At 34.5% G+C, this 16,930-nt stretch overlaps 1 protein-coding gene across 2 annotated transcripts; it reads left to right on the top strand.

Annotated features, from left to right (window-relative positions):
* The first annotated feature begins 5,309 nt into the window (after nt 1-5,309).
* LOC110096086 (probable prolyl 4-hydroxylase 3) lies at nt 5,310-16,135 on the top strand. Of its 2 annotated transcripts, none has more exons than XM_020821856.2 (8): nt 5,310-5,710; nt 5,845-5,926; nt 6,632-6,729; nt 6,804-6,901; nt 11,216-11,345; nt 11,463-11,650; nt 11,846-11,925; nt 15,800-16,135. In XM_020821856.2, exons 1-7 carry the CDS (start codon nt 5,517-5,519, stop codon nt 11,917-11,919), a joined length of 864 nt encoding a protein of 287 aa, XP_020677515.1. In that variant the 5' UTR covers nt 5,310-5,516; the 3' UTR covers nt 11,920-11,925; nt 15,800-16,135. The 2 variants fall into 2 exon arrangements, with proteins under 2 accessions (XP_020677515.1, XP_020677514.1); XM_020821855.2 differs by having other exon boundaries at nt 15,791-16,135.
* Nucleotides 16,136-16,930: the final 795 nt, after the last annotated feature.

Here is a 16,930-nt window from a genome sequence, read left to right as displayed (position 1 = left end):
GATTCATCCTCGCATGTAAGGTATGCATCATAATATAAGAGTGGTCATAATCATATAACTTCATGGCTTTCACATACATTAACTTCTTGCATATTATTTAATGAATTTTATTCTAATTCATTTAAAAATATATAAACCCTATATATCCTCATCCCCAATGGCATACAAGACGTTATCTTAAGGACACTTGAAGGATTCCATATTCTTTATCTTGTTGTACATCGTGATTATTATTCTAAATTAGTAATTAAGTATTTTATCCAACATAATTATATTTGGTTTATGGGTCTTTTGGTAGCTCCATGTTTGCTATGTTATTAGAAAAAATAAACAATCAGCATGCTGTAAAAAATAATAATTGAAGTTAGTGTGGTGAAATTATTTATAACACTTTTAATGAAGCAAAATATTTATTAACTTATTATTTAATTATATTCTTAGAGTATTTGACTATTTAAACTACTCTGTATTTTCTAGTGTCCACTCCTAACTTCTCCTAGATATTATCAACCGCCTGATACCTAAGCACTAAAGGTAGATATTTGCTTCTGATTAATGGGGTGGAGTAAATCAATAGTGCATGAATTCATCAACTTGTGCATCATCGTCAATGGACATGTAAACTAACACATATCTCTTACTCTTATGAGACTAATTAAAGCTTTCAACTTTTGCTTTAACCCGATATGATTATTCTTCAATTTTACTTGGTCACCTCTTATCTATATAATGATGATAAAAAACTACATCATCCGCTCTTCTTGGGGTGAAATGAATTGACTTAATAACTTTGCTGGCATAAAATCCTTGCTCGTGGGCATCTTATTGCTTGTCCAGCTCAACATTTTTTACTCTAGATCCCCAAGGTACTCAATAGATGTCTTCCCCATGATTGAAATGGCATCATAAGCCCATTACTATAGTGATATTATATATTTATTTATAGTATATTGGGTTGGGGAATTCTTCTTGATTGTATATGCCTCGTAGTGCATCATATCCCTCTTTGGGTCTTATAATGCCCTTTCCCATGCCATCCCACTCCAATGTTATATTAAAGTTACATCATTTTCTTTGATCATGTGAACCATTTTAGTAAAAATAGCACTTTGCTTATCATGGTTAAGGAGTGCACCATCAAGAAAGAACTACATTCTATGATTTCATAAATAATCTTTAGCAGTGCACTTCACTAAAAGTTTTTTATGGTATCTATCCTTCAAATTCTTTTCTTCATCATTACTTCATGTTATCTTTCATACTTAGTATCATTTGTGAATTCTTGAAAATTCAATCTAGTCAATAAAGCAAACTCTATAATTCCAAAGGTTGTGTTTTTCAAAATATGTATTGTGTATTATACTCTCACTCTGTATGTATTTATGTATGTATGTATCTACATTTATCATATGGGACTAAGGTCATTGTGATCCCTTATCTACTTGAAATCTACAAATATTTTAAGCATATCATGAGTTGCTCCTTTTCCTAGACTTGGCTTACATAAAGCAGTATAAACTTCATGTGCATATTAAGATGCATTTTAGATTGATTTAAGTTAACATAAAAAAATGATATTATTTTTTGGCTACTAATTTTTTTTAGAAATAGCTTAAAATATATCAAAATTTATAAAATAATAAAGAAATTTCTTTTGTTGTTTTCTTTCCAATTAGTACATTCCTCATAGTGGTTATAAAAAATCACACTTGCTAATGCAGCTTTAATTTTTATATGAAAAATAAGGAGAAAATAATTATGAATAAACAACAATTATTATAAGTGAGAGCATGAAATCTACAACATTGTATAAATATTTTACTCTTTCTCATAAAAGATTTAGAGTTAGGATCACAGCAAGTTTAGAGATTTTAATTTTGATTTAAAAATTCCATAGAGTCAATTAATTTATAACATAATGGTCAGGTTATTTTAAATAATTATAAGAAATGATAAGAATCTATATTAGGACTAACAAAGCATAAGAATAATATGCCATAATATTGGTATTAAAATATTTATTTATTTGAGAGTAATCTAACACTACTGACATTCCATAAAGAAAAGTTATATAGGAGGCATAATATTAAGGTTTTGTTTGGACAACTTTTTTGCTGCTTTTTAAAGTAACCTTTTTGCATAAAATTTTTTTAGAATTAGATTTTTTTGCACTAAATTGCTATTTGAGATAGCAGTAAGAAAGCTGTCACAAACAAAAATTAAATTTATGACTGTTAAATATACAAATGATGTGTAGTCAAAATGTTTTTTTTCTTAAGATCAATAAAATGCCATAATTGACTAGTTAATTTGAGGTTTACATGGGTCATGGAAACTCCATGAAGCTATAATTATGGTAGAGTATACAATTGGTTGCAATAAGGAGAGTTTAAAAGCTAACTAGGATGGCCCACTAACTACTTTAGGTGTAACATTAGCAAATGGTTGTTGATAATCATAAGTGTGACATGTATTTGATAAAGAGGAAGAGGAAGAGGAAGAAGATGGGCTTAAATGGATCAATATGCTTTGGTTTGGCTCATTGGGACTGCTCGGGCTCAAATTTAGATGTTCACAATGTTCTTAGGATTGTTATGATGATCATTTCTACTATAAGGATTTAACTTAAGGATCATTTGATTTTAAAATTAATTTCCTTAATGCACAACCACAAGATAGACTCAACATGAACCTCACTTTGTGACCATGAACCTAATTATTTCCCTTCAATAATAAATTATTTTCATTGCTAAGCTCTTAAAATTAATTATTTACTTTATTAGGAAAAAATCCAAAAAAATTATTTAAAATTATATTAGTATGATCAAAATTTTGTTTTAATAAATTTTTTGGGCTTACAAGAATGAAAAATGGATTCATAATATATTAAAAAAAATGGTCGGGACCCAAAAATAGACTTGATCATATTTGTGTAGGCCATGGACCCACTTGTTTGGGCAAGATCTGGTCAATCGGATGGACGCAATTTGTAGTGTTTATAATGCCCTTGACCATATTATTCACCGCCTGACGTCGTTGCTCCGCCAGACCACCACTTTGAGGCCTTGTGCTCCACTAGGCTACCACCTATGGCCCAAACATCTGCTGGACCACCACTTGAGGCCCTCACCTCCGCCAGACCACCACCTGATGCCTTTGCTCCGCTAGACCACCATTTAAGGCCTTGTGCTCCACTAGGCCACCACCTGTAGCCCGGACTTCTGCCGGACCACCACATGAGGCCCGAACTTCCGCCGAACCACCACTTGAGGCCATCACCTTCGCCGGACCACCGCCTGACATTGTTGCTCCGTTTGACCACCACTTGAGGCCTTGTGCTTCACAAGGCCACCACCGGTGGCCCGGACTTCTACCGGACCACCACTTGAGACCCTCATCTCCGCCGGACCACCACTTGAGGCCTTGTGCTTCACTAGGCCACCACATGTGGCCTAGACTTCTACCAGACCACCACATAAGGCTCGGACTTCTACCATACCACCACGCGATGCTCGGCCTTCTGCTGGGCCACCACTTGACACCCATAGTTCTACCAGAGTACCGCCCGACTACAATGGTCTTTCAGACCCTGGTCTCCTACCAAATACAGTCTTTCTGACCCCACTCTCCTGCCGAATACGATCTTTCTGACCTCCGTCTTTTACTATGGTACTTCCGACCTACATCGTCAGGCAATAGTCTTTCTGACCTCGATCTCCTGCCAACTATGATCTTTCAGACCCCTGTCTCCTACCGACTATGGTCCTTCCGACCTCCATCACCAGACAATGGTCTTTCTGACCCAGGTTTCCTACCGACTACGGTCCTTCCGACTTCCGTCACCTATTATGGTCCATCCAACCTCCATCACTAGACAACTGTCTTTCTGACCTCGGTCTCCTGCCAACTACAGTCTTTCCGACGTCTATCTTATCAACTATGGTCCTGCTGGCCAAACAAACATGTCTTTGTTGATTATTGTAACCCCCACCATGTAATGCGCTCTATGTGATGTACATTTGTACCATCAAGCCAACACCTTCTCCATAAGAAGGGCCTCGTTTGTAATCGACTGCAAATACTAGTGGATTCATTCAAACTAGGCCAGGCCCCGTGATTTTTCCTCTTTTTAGGGGTTATCCACGTAAAAACTCTGGTGTCTCTTATGAGAACTTTTATTACGTCCGGTGCAAGGACGTAGAGGAACGTCCGTTCGGAGGCAATTTCTGGCCAAAAAACTAGGTATTTGCTCGGTACAACTAGGTATTATTTGATAAAAATGAGGAATACCGTTCTCTGAAGACCAATACCGAGTTATACCGAGATGTACCGAGAAATACCGAGTTGTACCGAGTTTTTATGGGAAAAATTCGGTACAACTTTTGTATAACTCGGTATTTGCTTGGTAAAGTCCGGTATAACTCGGTATTGAGTCTTCAAATGATGGTATTTTTCGTTATTGTTTGGTATTGCTCGATATTTGCTCGGTACAACTCATTTTTTGGCGGAAAATTACCTCCGACCGGATGTTCCTCTGCGTCCGGTCGGAGGACGTAATAATTGTTCCTCTTATGAACGCTACACCCTTTCTTGCATGATAATATGTCTATGTACATAAATTTTTTTTTTTTGACATTTAGGTTAATTAAGACAAACTCATACATACATTACATATGCAAGACTCGAACGCAATACCTTTTGGTTGGTAGCCAAAGCTTCAAATCAACATACCAAGATGAGCTGCATTATATATATACTTAAATCTTAGTAATATTACTTTTCTTAATTTATTACTTAAAAAAAATCTCGATCCCGTTTAATTTTATGAACTATAACAATAAAAATACTTAATAAATTTTTTATAATTACAAAATATAGAAGAAAATTAATAAATTCCTCAAAATCTTTTATATGTAATTGAAAAATCACAATGGTCAATGCAAACCTAAAATCCTAAGCTAAGAGCATCTCCAACTGAAAAATCTATTTTTCATTTCAAAATGCAATAATTCATATCTAATTGAATTCCATTTTGCAAGCCTCTTTATCTCGCTGTGATTACCTACTTAATTTTAACGTACGATTTAGTATTTAAATCGAGCAAATGACATACGGGCAAATGACATACGGCATATATTAGGACCATTATATTTACAATTTAATTGCAAATTAATTACATTATAGTTTATTTACTTTATTATCTTCCGTTCGATGTCGCGTAGCATCCGCTGAATGCTCTCCATCACATTCAAGATTCAACACAAATACCTAATGGGCCCCAGCCGATCAATCAATAGTATTCAAAGCCCGTTAACTTGTTGGGCAGGCGCTCCACGCCGCGGTTTCTGGAGACCCTTCGTCGCCTCCCACTATAAGCTGCCGTTCCCACAAACCCGTGGGCACCCATTGCCGCTAATCCCCTCCCGCGCGTACATCTCTCACGTCGATCCGTTTCATTTGCCCCTCTTTCACCAGAAAAACTAGAATCCGATCGCCTAGAGAGCTCTGTCTTTGCCATGGCGAGGGTTCTGCGGCACGCTCGGGTTTTTTCGAGCAGGAAATCGGCGCCGTACACGCTGGTGCTTACAGTGCTTCTGCTGCTCTCGGTGGTCCTACTCATGCTACTCGGCCTGGGTATCTTTTCCCTTCCCATCGACTCCAATGACTCCCCCAATGGTACCCGCCGCGCCGATAGAGAGATTTCCAATACGTAAGCGCCGTTGTGCTTTGTCCTTTGTTTTTCCATTGATTTGTCGGATCCGATTGGCGGACTGGAGTATCTGGTCTGATCTGAGCCAATATTCGTTTTGCTTACGGATTAACGTTGGATTTTGTGGGTTCCAGTGATGGGATGACAAAGAGAGGAAAACAGTGGACGGAGTTACTTTCTTGGGAGCCCAGGGCTTTCATCTACCATAACTTTCTTGTAAGTCCTTTGGGTTAGCATGACGGGGAGCGGTTTCTTTTGGGGATTTGTTGTCCTGGTTTGTTTTTTGGACGTTTTTTTTTCTTTTTTCGTGGTGAAGTGATGCGCGAATTGTTGTAACAGCTAGTGAATACTTTCTGGTATCCGAGTGATGAGAATATTATTTTCTTTTATCTCGTTTACATTCATACTTGTAAAGTAGTTTTTCCTTGTTGCAGACCTCTTCCTTCTACCATTTAAATCATGGAATTTGAGCATGATATACTCCACTAACTGGTGCTCGGAAGTTGATATTATTGCTTTGTATTGGATTGGCATTTTTTCACGTTTTTTTCCTCAAAGAGAGTTCCTTTCAAGCCTCTTCCGTTTTCCATACTAGCATCTATTTTTACCCAATACAAAATAATTCATTGGCTCGTTTGCCCTATCTTTTATCCTTTTTTGCTTTCCTTGTCTTTAATTGGTGTAAGGTTTTACATGAGCAATTTATTAGCGCTATTTTGGTGTTGTCATTGCTTTGTAAGTTTCTATTAGTTTTTTTTTTCTATAGCATTTTATACTTATCAAATTTTCTTTGTCATAATTTTAAATTTTGATCTTATAAATGTTTCACGCAGTCAAAAGAGTTTGCCCTATAGCATTTTAAGATTTTTAAAATTTTCTTTGTCATAATTATAAACTTTGATCTTATATTGCTTCATGCAGTCAAAAGAGGAATGTGAACATCTAATAGAATTAGGAAAGCCTTATATGGCGAAGTCTACCGTTGTTGATAGTAGCACTGGCAAGAGTAAAGATAGCAGGTATCCTATTTACATTGTTTATTATTTCAAATTAGACTAATTGAAGGCTTTTTAGAAATTGACATTGCTTGCAGAGTGAGAACTAGCTCTGGCACATTTCTTTCGAGGGGACTAGACAAAACAGTTAAGGCAATTGAGAAAAGGATAGCTGATTTTACCTTCATTCCAGTGGGTATGTTTCTAGAGAATCATTATTGCCCTTTAGATTGACTGTCAATTCCTGCTTACATAGTGTCGTGTATTTTTCCTTGCGCTCTTACCAGCTTTGAAGAAGCATTGGGATCATAAAAAATTGGGAAGTCCATGCAGAACAGGGAATGCTAACTTAAAGCAAATGTTAAAATTGTTATTTACATATTAGTTTGCTCTTAGCTTGTTATATTTGTTAGTGATGCCATTTTTTCCATTATTTTTAGCCCCGAAGCCAACACATCTTGACAATATAGGATACATGATACAATGATTTAACCTTAACACAATAATCAAATCCCATGAGTTAAGTCCGAGCTAAATGATTTTTTTATTGCTGTGAAAGATTACACATAAGATCATATAATTACAAATATATAATCCTAAGATATAGGAAAGAAAATTTTATTGAATAACTCGAAATATCAGCACTCTACCATAAGGAAAACAAAAAAAATCAATATTAGATAGAATTTTTTTTTTTATAATAAATATCATATGTAGATCCTCCTTATTCTCTCTTTACTTCTCCTCAAACCTCTAAATAAATGTATAGCTTCCATAGTATACCTACACGGCATGAATCCAAATTGGTTTTGAGAAACATTAGTATCACGCCGCAACCTATGCTCCATAACTCTCTCCCATAGTTTTGAAGTATGACACATTAACTTAATTCCTCTATAATTTGCACAATCTTGTGCATAAGTTTTCTGCACTCCTGAATGCCCTCCTATGGCGCTCCCATGAAACTCCTGTAGCAGATGGGGAATATGAATGGAAGACCTAGGAATCACGCTCCTTCCCTGATAGTACAGTCTTTCCCCCACAACTGTGTAACATGGGTGCTGTTTTCATCTGAAAGCACTTCTTCTTTGATTTTCCTGAGCTCCTCATTCTGGATGCTCTCCTCTTTGATGGCTCCCCAATCAATCAGAACAGATACTGATACAGCAATCCCTTGGAGCTTGTTTCTCACCAAAATCAAATAGATCCAAGATGAAAACTGCTGTCCACAGCAGTAAAACAGCCAAAAAACAGTAGAAAATAGGGGAAATCTGAGAGAAAAATGAAGAAACAACTTGTATTTTACTAGTAGGCGCAAGGAAAATAGCAAAGATACAAGGATCCTCTATTCGAGAGGAGGATCGCACTCTCCCAATCTCTAGATTTCGATCTAGAGCCCTCACTATCCAAGAAGACAAAGGAAATTCTCACAAAACATGGCATAACCCTAATTCCTCTCTTTCTCCCTACTTAATGCATTCTAATTCAAAACAAAAGCAAAAGGACTACTCTACCCCTCCTTCTCCCTCCAAAAACGCTTAGCTTATGTTTGAATTGCAAGTGGACCCCACTCCTTGGCTCCCTCTCTTCCGCCCGGCCCTGTGTCCGCCTTCGGTAGAACTGGACTGGCTGGGCCGGTCCAGGTGGAGCCGGTCCAAGCTGGACCGGCATAACAGGATATTCATGGGAGTTTTATTTATTTTAAGAAAGCATATGATAAAGTACCACGAGAATTGATTTGGTGTACTCTAAACAAAAAAATATGTTAAAGATTAATTGGCATATTAAAGATATGTATGGAGTGACATTGGAGTTTTCAATTATCATATATTCACATTAAGGATCAACATTGAGGCAATATCTTTTTATATTGAGTGAGGTACTTAATATTTATTTATTTGCAAATGATATAGTTTTGGTTGGTTGGTTGTGTAATTGGTGAAATATTAGAATGATAGTGAAAATATTTTGTAGATTTTGACCATAGAATTTGTAGATCAAAGTCTTTATAGTATGTAATTTTATTGGGTATGATGTTAACAATTATTATTCAATATTATTTGAATGTAAGGTGATACCTAGATGTGTTAGATTAAAGTATATTGGATATATTATATAGATTAATAAAGATATAATAAGAGAACGTTGTAAAGGCTTAATAGTAAATTTTTTAAAATCACATTTAGAATGTTGATATTGTATGAATCCTATTGGTGGGTTGAAAAAAGTTAATAACATCTAAGTTGTGTTCGACTAAAATAAAAATATTAGGGTGGATGCATGACAAATCTAAGAAAAAAAATGAAGGAATGATTATTAGAAGAAATTGTGGAGTAACATATATTGAAGATATGGTGAATGACAATAAATTTAGATGGTTTGGACATGTGTGATCTAGGGTATAAAATGTGCTCGGTGGATGGGTTTTGATAAAATTAGCTTAAGAAGATTATGAAAGAAAATGGGTATACTTATGTTTACATGAAACATTGTTCAAAATGATTGTGAAGAATATGTATAATATCATAGACAACACACAATATGAATATGTGAAAAACGAGGATTTATAATACCAATCCCAAATGGTTTGGATAAGGATAAAGATGATGATGAGTTTATAAGAAATCACATGCAAAATAATAATCAATGCATTCAAGTGATAAATTATTCAGGAGCATACATATTGTAGTTCGTTATGAAGTAGAATTGACTTATCAATAATTTATTATATTTTATAATGCATACTTGATCATTTCTAATATCCTGAAATAGATGAAGACATTTCACCAAGCTAATGGAGTTCATTGACCCAGGAGATTCATAACTTTATGGATATATTGGCTTGGCTAGGTAATCATATCAGCAATATGAAAGTTAAACCCATCAAATACACAAGCATAACTTATATAAATATTCTGTCATGATCAAGATGTTATTCACTTAAAACGGTGGCTTTCTGATGAACTGGTTAGGAGAGTAGATATATTAGATTTGTCTTATGTTAAATAAGGTAGAGATAAAAATATTAGAAATGACCTTTCTTTATTTGAGTTAAATGAGAATTTGGCTCTTAATCAGACACAATTGAGAAAAAGGTTTCATGTAGCAGACTGGGCATAGTGGGATAAAGGCTTGATATTGTTGTTGTTGTTATTGATTAAGATGTTATACCAAAGATTCTATGAACATCCTGATCTAATTTTTCATCATATCAATGAAGTCTGCAATTAGTTTGATCAATATTTATTTCACATCAATCAAGGCAATATACATATTACTTAATGTGTTATCTCATGGTTGCATCCGTGAAATTAATTTTTTGGCCCTGTCTTATCCAACTGTTTTTCTTACTCTCGGTAGTTATGCTCTTATTTAAGAGAAAAATTCTATACAATGGTGGTGAGACCTGCAATGCTTTTATGACGTAGAATGTTGCCCATTAAAAGAGAAGCATAAAATTAAGTTAATTGTTGTTGACATGAGGATGCTCAGGTCGATGAGTGGTTTACTCTTAGAGATAGAATGTGAAATGAGTATATTAACCGGGGCAGAATCAATTTCCTTTTTCTTGGTGGGCAAAAATTTAAGTAATTAAATAATAATAATAATAATCATAAAATAAAAATTTAAAATAAAATAGCTAGTAACATAACACCTTCTAATTTATAAGAGGAAATTGTTATTATTTATCTTATAGTATAATACTGGTGTCAATAATATAAGTTAGAGTGTAATTATATATATTATGAGACTACAAAAAGTCACAAAAGCTTAATCGTGAGACTGTCAACACCATTTCCCTTCCATCCCACTTGCTAAAACTATAAACTCTTCTCATTTAGTCCCACATCGCTTGGAAATTAATAATACTTTTGTTTACAAACAACCTAGAGCAATTCTATCTTTTTGAGCTTTGCTCTCTTGTTGCTATGTTTGTAATATAGACTACATGAGGTTTCACAAGCCCATTTCAAAATATTTTAGGTGGGTCAAAATTGCAAATGAGTTTATGTATTTATAGAAAATTAATAAGATTAAACTACATGTTTTAATAACTTGCTAAATTAAATTGTCCTTTTAATTTAAGATAAAAAATATCAAAGAAGAAAAAATATTTTTATTTGGCAAAAACTTTTATGTAAAATTGAGGGTGGGCATACTTATCCATGGTTCCACCCATGAGTATATACGTGATTTGGTTAGGAGAGTAGATGTATTAAAGCTGATCTATGTTAAGTAAGGTAGAGGTAGGCCTAAAAGGATTTTATTAGAAAGTATTAATAATGATATTTTTTATTAGATTTAAATGATAAATTGATTCTTAATAGGCACACAATGGAAGAAAAATGATTCATATAGCCGACCCCATGTAGTGGGATAAAGACTTAATATTGTTGCTTTTGTTGTTGTCTCGGTAGTTATGCTCTTACATTTGTTTCTTGTTACGCTTTGACATTGACATTCCGTAGACTTGTTTGTTTTGTTCTCAAAGCTTAATACTTTTTTGCAGAACATGGGGAAGGGCTTCAAATTCTACATTATGAAGTAGGGCAGAAATATGAGCCTCACTATGACTATTTTCTTGATGACTTCAATACCAAGAATGGTGGTCAAAGAATTGCTACTATCCTCATGTACCTGTATGTGTGCTGCATAATTACTGCTTAAATACTTTGGCTCGTCATCAGGACTTTTTCTTGGAGAATTAATGCTGCTCTTTATCGTCTTTTTTCTTAAATTTTTGTTATGTCCATCAGTTCGGATGTTGAAGAGGGTGGTGAGACAGTGTTCCCTGCTGCAAAAAAAAACAGCAGTGCTTTACCTTGGTACGATGAGTTATCAGAATGCGGAAAGAAGGGCCTTTCTGTTCGACCTAGAATGGGAGATGCTCTACTTTTCTGGAGCATGAAGCCTGATGCAACTCTTGATCCATCGAGTTTACATGGTACATTTTCCATTATGCATCTCTCTACATTTTTTTTTTAATTTAGAAACATTAGTTGCTTTCCAGATGATTTTGTTATTATCCACAGTAGCGTAGAGCACCCTCCTGATTGCATCTAAGATATATTTCATCTTTGCTATTTCCTTAGGTCACCGCTTACACTGAAATATTTGAATTCATGATTAATCCTCGCAGGTGGATGCCCAGTGATTAAAGGGAATAAGTGGTCCTCTACCAAGTGGATGCATATTAATGAATATAAAGTTTAGCAAAAGGTATTTGCCTTTGTCAACTACTGCTTTTCTGGATGGTTTTCTGTCTTAATTTCATTGCTGCCTAAAGACTAGATCAGCTGTTCATTAAATCATCGTGTGGCCTAACTGTACTTTAACTCTTTATTTGTTCTAAAAATTTTGTTGAATACAGAAAACCGTCACAGTTTCTCTTTTTAATGCCATTTAGCGTGACTTTGAGGGCCACATTCTTCAATTCTCTAGTTGATAAGCTCAATATAAGCCTTTCATATTTTATTAGCTAATATCTCATCAAAAAATTTGTGTAGATAGATGAGGAGGTTTTAAGGCTTTTAGATGATGCTAATCGCAAAAAAGTGAGAGTTTGGGAGAATTTTATTTAAAACCTGAACTAACTAGTAAAAATTCATGGATGTCCCAAATCACGCATAAAGTTTCGAGTTTTATGAAAGCTTCTACTATGTTCACAAGTTTAGGAATCATTTCTCAGTATAAGCATTGGTTGCTCCCTTATAGTGTGGAGAAAAAGAGAACATGTTCTAACTGCTCAAAAAGAACAACACTATGGCATTTAGTGCCTATCCAAACCTTTAGGATGCATTTGAGTTGGAGGTGGATGCATTTAGTTATATTATTTGCCCCTTTCACATCCAAGATGGTCAACCAATGACCTATCATTCAAAGATGTTGTATGAAGCCCAACTTTGACAAGGGGTTATTTGCCTTTCAGTAATATTGTAAACTTAGAGGGATTATGTGTTGTGAAAGGAGACCAACTTGCATGCAAAACCCAATGACTTGATGATTGGTAAATCCTTATGTTTGATGGATTTCTAGTAAAAAATCCTTCGGTAATACACAGTTCTTTAGTATGGAATTGCAATTAAATCAACTATGTTGTATTAGTGTAAACTTTGATTTTTAAAGAATTTGTTAATGATCAATATAAATGAGAATGTGATTGTGAAACTAAATGCAATAAACAAGAATTGCAGTTAAGATATTAATAGAAGTGATGAACTTTACTTTGCTACCAAAAACTCTTTGTCTGCTCAAGTTAAGGTTTAAGAATATGACGTTGAAAGATTAAGCAATAGCAATAGATTACACGTTGAGATTACTAGAACTTGCAAAATAATAACCAAAGATTTAGGTAATGCAAATAGCCAATTATAATAAAGCCTCAAATTTAAAATCTAGATCCTTTACCTCGAGGTCCTTCACTCAACTCTTGAAAGTGGAGGCTAGCGGAGGAGAATTGCAAGCACGCTTAGAGATGCCACTATTACACAAGTGACGCCGAGAGGACTAGTCGCCGGGGAAGAAGATGGATTTGGGGAAGATGATGGACGCAAGTTGATGATCCAATAGTCTACCTGAAGTTGCTCGTCGAGGACGTCCACGAGGGTGTGAAGAATACGGTTCAGGTAATCCTCGATGGTGTGGTCGAAGCTGAACCCAACGTCAATGAATGTTCGGACGACGTCGATGTCCCCTTGAAAGTCAAACACAAATCCGTGATCACGCTCCGGATCCGCCATGCATTCTTTCCGGGAGGTGAAGGAGCACAGATGGAATATGGGGGACGAGGAGGTGGGAACGGTGGCGGTTTAGTGAGGGGAAAATTAAAAAAACTGAATTAAATTCAGCTTGAAATGATTTTGGAGGGAGATTAATTTGAAATTTCAAATTAATCCATTAATAGCTAGAGGTGTTAATTGAGGAGATAATTATGGGCTGATTTGGTGGGGTTTTGAATTTAAATTGGGAGAGAGAAAAAGCCCATTAAGGGGCCGGCCACACGTAGAGGAGAGAGGGGCTTGAGTATTAATTACATGGGGATTTGCATAAATCCACTCACCTCAATTATCTTCAATCCGAATCTCCACGAAAATAACTTGGCAAAAATTTAAACTCTTAAGGACAAAAATAGTTTGGCGAAAAATTTAGAATTCACAAAGAGATCTATCTTCTCCGACGAACTCACTAAGAGATCGAAGATGGTTGAACTCACAAAGAGAACATAAGAGGCAAATTTTCATTCAATATTCATCATCTAGTACAATGCACGAGGCCTCCTATAAATAGGCCAAAATGAAACAAAACTAAAAGACATAAATACCCTCAGGGCTACAATATCAAAAGACCATCCATAAGGGTAAAACAATAAAACTGAAAAATAAAATAAACTAATACATAAAATGACTCAAAATATAAACTCATGATCATGACCGTTGATCTCCGGTGTCTCCGATGGTACACATGTCGAAATCAGTGATGATGTCCTCATCAGAATGCTTAAATGTATATTTGAAAAAATTAGTCTAGATTTATTGAAATGGTTATATGAGGTGGAAGCATATTCTGATGATAAGATAGTCAAAATAAAATTTGGATAATTTGGGCATGTATAATTGAAGGTAGAAGATGAAGTAATAAGATATATAGACTGAATGAACCTTGAAGAATTATTAAGAAAAATGATTAGATGGAAGATAACTTGGATATATATCATTTAAAAATATTATGCAAAATAAATTTAACATCCACTCAACATGAAGGATTAAGATTTCTGAAGCCGACTAAATTGTGGGGAAAGATTATTAATGATGTTGACGCTGATAGTAATTGTCAATTACATATTATAATTGAATGCTGTAAGTTATATTTTTAGCATTGATCGTACACTAATATGCATGCAGAGATATTACTAAGTTGTTTGTATATATGTATAAATTAGTCGCCCTCTTTCGTTTTGTTCAAAATTTCTGAACACTATCATTTGAACATTATATCAAGATTTTTCTCTCTTGAACATCATTAAAATTGCCATATATGATTATCAAAAATATGCAACGGAAGTTCCTTGATAATGGCTACCAATACTTAAAAAAAGATTCGTGACTTTTATGTAGCGTCTTTCTAATATGCTTAGTAGTGACACACGAGTGAAAATGGCATCCATATGAGGGTCTTTATAAGCTCTCTTAGTCATTTTTAGTGCATATTTATTGGACAATTAAATCTTCTCACTAAAAATGGAGAGATTATTCTGTGTGGATACCGGGTGGGAGAACTGTCCGGTACCGCTTGGTACCGAGCAGTACCGAGCGCGGTGCACTTTTGGGGTGACGTGACGTTTTTTTTTTGGTCTCTGGACGCCGTCTAGACTCCGCACAGAATAATTTGTCCTAAAAATGATACAATTCGAGGGTAATTCTTTTTTATGTTGCAGATGAAATTAAGCGGAGATATTTTGAAAAACTGTAGAATATGGTTGACTTGAAAACAAAATTTGGAACAGAATACTTATCTCCTCTTTAAAATAGAACCGAGCGCGGTGCACTTTTGGGGTGACGTGTTTTTTTTTTTTTTGGGTCTCTGGACGCTGTCTAGACTCCGCACAGAATAATTTGTCCTAAAAATGATACAATTCGAGGGTAATTCTTTTTTATGTTGCAGATGAAATTAAGCGGAGATATTTTGAAAAACTGTAGAATATGGTTGACTTGAAAACAAAATTTGGAACAGAATACTTATCTCCTCTTTAAAATAGACAAAGTCTTATCATGGAAATGCTCAAATTTAGCTTTATTTGCTTCTTCTGGATTGATAGATTTTCAGGAGTCCCTCATATGGATTGATAGATTGGAACAGAGTACTGTTATTTATGATGCTAATTAAGGCTTTGTTTCGTACGTCTTTTTTACTACTTCTTAAAGCAGTTTTTTAGTACAAAGATTTTAATATTTGTACTAGAAAGCTGCTTTAAGAAGCAAGAAAAAGCCGTCCCAAACGAAGCCTAAGATTTCACATTGGATTAATTCCTTCAAGCTCCTAAGTGTTGCTTTCATGATGGTCTTTTCTGTCTTCTCTTTCTTGCTAGGAATTGCAGAGCTCCTTTAACTGGAACATGACTTGTATAACAGTTCGTTCTTTAGCCGTTGCTTTCATGCAAAGCCACTGTAGTTATCCTTCAGTGCAGGTTATGTTAATCCAACAAAATAAACTATACTTGACAGCATTTTCACCGAGGCTTAGTATCGAAATACTTCTCTGAATAGCATACTGTTGTACTAGATCAGGTTGTTGGTTGGCATTTTATTTTATTTTATTTTATTTTATTTTTTTGTTTAGTTATACAGGCTTATGGTCACATGCACATTATGTAATGGAACGTGAAGGCATGAATTAAACTATTTATATTCTTATGTGGTTGGTTTTGGTTTAATAATCGTCATAGATTAGGGGTAAGCATGGAATGCTTTTTGGATATAAAGGTTTTGTTTGAGATGACTTTTTATTGCTTTGTAAAGCTATTTTTAGTATAAAAAATTTTTGAAAGTAGAAAAAAAGTAGTCTAAAGCTGCCCCAAACGAAGCCTAAAAGTAGTATAAACACACCAAATGTAAATCCTTATGCCATGCAATGATTTCGGTCGAGTTTCCTTCAAAAAATACAAGCGAAAATTGTTAATTTTTTATTTATATGATGAACAATTAAAAAGCAATGTTCTTTATTTGTTGTACAAGACAATAAGAATTAATTAAGATGGTTTAAATTGATTATTTTTGCAATAAAAAATTGCTTTTTTTAACTGTAAAAAATAACTTATATCATAATCTAAACTATTAGCAACATATTGGAATTCGTTCTTTTTCCCAAAGGGAAAGAAATAGGCTCCTTGACTCCTACCAAAATAACAAAACAGCTCTTTGTTATGATATTTGTGTTAGAGTTTGAATATTTTTAAATTTATGTTGATATTAATATTTGTATTTAATAAATTTTATTAATTTTGATGAAAATTTAGGGATATTCATGCTCATTTTGATTTAAATTATTTTTTAGTAAAGCCCTCCTTTAAGGTGCAAGAGATTTGCAAATAATAGTCTAATTCAATTTTTGGAGCTATTTGATTTAACATTAATTACATATTAGTATTCTAAAAATGTTAATATTAGTTTTCAAATATTGTGTTTGATTATGCTTTCTTGCATTTAAAAAAGCCCATCTAACTGAATTT

The sequence above is a fragment of the Dendrobium catenatum genome, unplaced genomic scaffold (assembly GCF_001605985.2).
Source record: "Dendrobium catenatum unplaced genomic scaffold, ASM160598v2 fragScaff_scaffold_621, whole genome shotgun sequence".
Classification (NCBI taxonomy): Eukaryota; Viridiplantae; Streptophyta; class Magnoliopsida; order Asparagales; family Orchidaceae; genus Dendrobium; species Dendrobium catenatum.
The sequence above is the reverse complement of the archived record's forward strand: the minus strand, read 5'-3'. Positions and strand labels throughout refer to the sequence as shown.

Bases quoted from the DNA above. Each gene is read 5' to 3' on its own strand.
- LOC110096086 (XM_020821856.2), top strand. From the start codon at position 5,517: ATGGCGAGGGTTCTGCGGCACGCTCGGGTTTTTTCGAGCAGGAAATCG. The intron at 6,902-11,215 runs GTATGTTTCTAG...ACTTTTTTGCAG, and splicing joins TTTTACCTTCATTCCAGTGG to AACATGGGGAAGGGCTTCAA. The intron at 11,346-11,462 runs GTATGTGTGCTG...TATGTCCATCAG, and splicing joins GCTACTATCCTCATGTACCT to TTCGGATGTTGAAGAGGGTG.